Below are 2,160 nucleotides of genomic sequence, written 5' to 3'. Positions count from 1 at the left end.
GAAGTTTCAGGACAGGTCTGAGCAGAAAATGTACTGCATTGTGACTTTGACATCAAAGATGGCAGTGGTCCTGAGTGCAGAGGAACATTTCCTCTTATAATTGATGATGAATGTGATGTGTTCTAGGCTGTTTGACAAATCATTTCATGTTTTCTTTTCTGCAGGATAAAGGATTTGCAACACTGGAACATATGATTTCTCATTGCATTTGTCTCTGGAATCTTAAGGTTCTGTCAGGGGTGATAGCGATTTCTAATTCTCCTAAACATCATGTTGCCGCTTAATCAGATTCCAAATTGGACTGATTAAGGGTCTGAGGCAGTTTGTCAACTCCTGCATACTTATGCTGATAAGGAAGTTGGCTAAGATTGTGTTACAGGTAAAGAAAAGAGGCTGCAAGGCACCACCGTTCATGCATTCAACCAACACTTAGGCCTGCCTCCTGTATTTCAGGCACTGCACCAGGCCCTGGGAATTCAGAACCAGCTGAGACATGGTCTGCTCAGGGAAGCCTTCTCGGTGGAGGACAAAACAACAAGAAAAGTGCCATTGGAGGCCCGTCCTAGGGCATATGGCAATATAGAGGCAGGACGGCTACATCAGCCCTGCCGTGTCCTTAGGTAGAACAGGGAGTAAGGATCAGAGCAGTATCTCACTTCTAAACCAGACAAGAAGATTGTAGGAGATTTCCCCTGACCGGCAAAGGAGTGGCTTTTTAAAACAAGCCAGATATCCATCTTCTAGGGAGACCCTGGCACGTGCTCGTTGCCTCTGCCAATTTTTTGTGGACGGAAATCCCTAGGAGGGAAGAGCTGGTGAGTGTTTGGAAGTAGAGGAAGTCCCTCGAAAGGGGCTGCGTTTCCTAAAGGGTGTCCCAAAGGGGCTGAACTATTTCCATCTGGGAGAAAAAGACTCCGGCAGGGAGGGCACGGGAAGGTGTATGTCTGGAGGCGTGTCAAGGCTTTTTCCATCTTGCCTGATGGGGCAAGAAGGAAAGATTTGTTCGATTTATTTATTTATTTTCGATTTTTAAAGATTTTTCTTTTCCCTTTCCCCTCCCTCCCAGCCACTCCGGTTTGGGTTTTCCATATGACTCATAATCCCTTCCGAAAGTGGAGTCGAATTCATAAAAGTGGTGGAAGGGGGGGGGGCAGGCTGGGAGCCCCGGGGAGTCTTCACTACCTACATTCCCACTCAGTCCCCGGCGCGAGCGGCGGCCGGGGCGGGGACGCCCAGCCTGCGCCGGGGATGGCGGATACTATTCACACCCCGGCGGCCGGGACCCGGTGACTGGGCGCGGGAGGGTCTGCAGCGGGCGGCGCTGCAGCAGCAGCCTCGGCACGGCCGCCGCCGCCCGCGGGCGCGAGTGTGCGCGGGTGTGGAAGGCCGGCGTGCGGGCCGCGAGGGGTGTGCGCGCGTGAGGCGGAGCGGGGCTCGCCCCTCGCCGGCGCCCGCCGCCCCGCCGGTGATCGCTCTCCGGCCGTCTCCAGCACCTTCGGCCCCCCACGGCCGTTGGTCCGGGCGGGGGAGGGAGAAAGTGAGACTCGGTGTCATCACCATCCATTGTCAGGAGGGGAGGAAATTGGAATCCAGCAGTGGCGAGCAGCAGCTGGGCGGTCACATCTGGGAATGCAAAGCCGACCTCCCCCTCCTCCTCCTCCTCCACCACCTCCTCCTCTCTCACCCAGGATCACTTCCGAAACCACTTCGCCTTCAGCCCCTGCCTCGGCCAGAGGTTTCATTTTTAACTGAATATTTGCGAAAGCTGGAAGCGTGCGAGGGGGGTGGGGTGGGGTGGAAATAGCGGCTGCTTCTTTTCCAGGGATTTATTTAATGGGGATGTGTTCAAGGCAAGAGCGAATTCAGAAGGATATCGACGTCGTGATCCAGAAGTCCAGAGCCGAGAAGGACTGCCTGTTTGCAGGTGAGTTCTCGCCTTTCCGGAGCCTCCGACCCAGAGCCAGCTTCCCTTGCCCGCCCGCCGCCCCCCTTCCCAGTTTTCTGACCGCGACGTGTGTGGCTCGGGCAGGGGGTGGGTTGCACGTCCCCGTTCCGGGGTTCATTTGGCAACAGCTGCTGCAGCGGAGCGGCAGCCAAAAGGGGGAGGGGGCGCCAGCATCTCCCCTCCTCCCCTCCCCCTCCCCCCCCCCCCCCCCCCCC

The 2,160-nt window shown here is 56.4% G+C and overlaps 1 protein-coding gene across 1 annotated transcript in view; it reads left to right on the top strand.

Moving 5' to 3' along the window:
* The first annotated feature begins 1,629 nt into the window (after nucleotides 1-1,629).
* Nucleotides 1,630-2,160, top strand: part of PARP8 (poly(ADP-ribose) polymerase family member 8) — a 172,404-nt gene continuing 171,873 nt past the window's right edge. Inside the window, exons 1-2 of the mRNA XM_049648095.1 lie at nucleotides 1,630-1,735; nucleotides 1,823-1,924. Coding sequence (XP_049504052.1) covers nucleotides 1,630-1,735; nucleotides 1,823-1,924 — 208 coding nt within the window. The remainder of the gene's footprint in view (nucleotides 1,736-1,822; nucleotides 1,925-2,160) is intronic.

This window comes from Panthera uncia (assembly GCF_023721935.1).
Source record: "Panthera uncia isolate 11264 chromosome A1 unlocalized genomic scaffold, Puncia_PCG_1.0 HiC_scaffold_17, whole genome shotgun sequence".
In the NCBI taxonomy this organism is placed as follows: Eukaryota; Metazoa; Chordata; class Mammalia; order Carnivora; family Felidae; genus Panthera; species Panthera uncia.
This window is presented reverse-complemented; position numbering and strand designations above follow the sequence as displayed.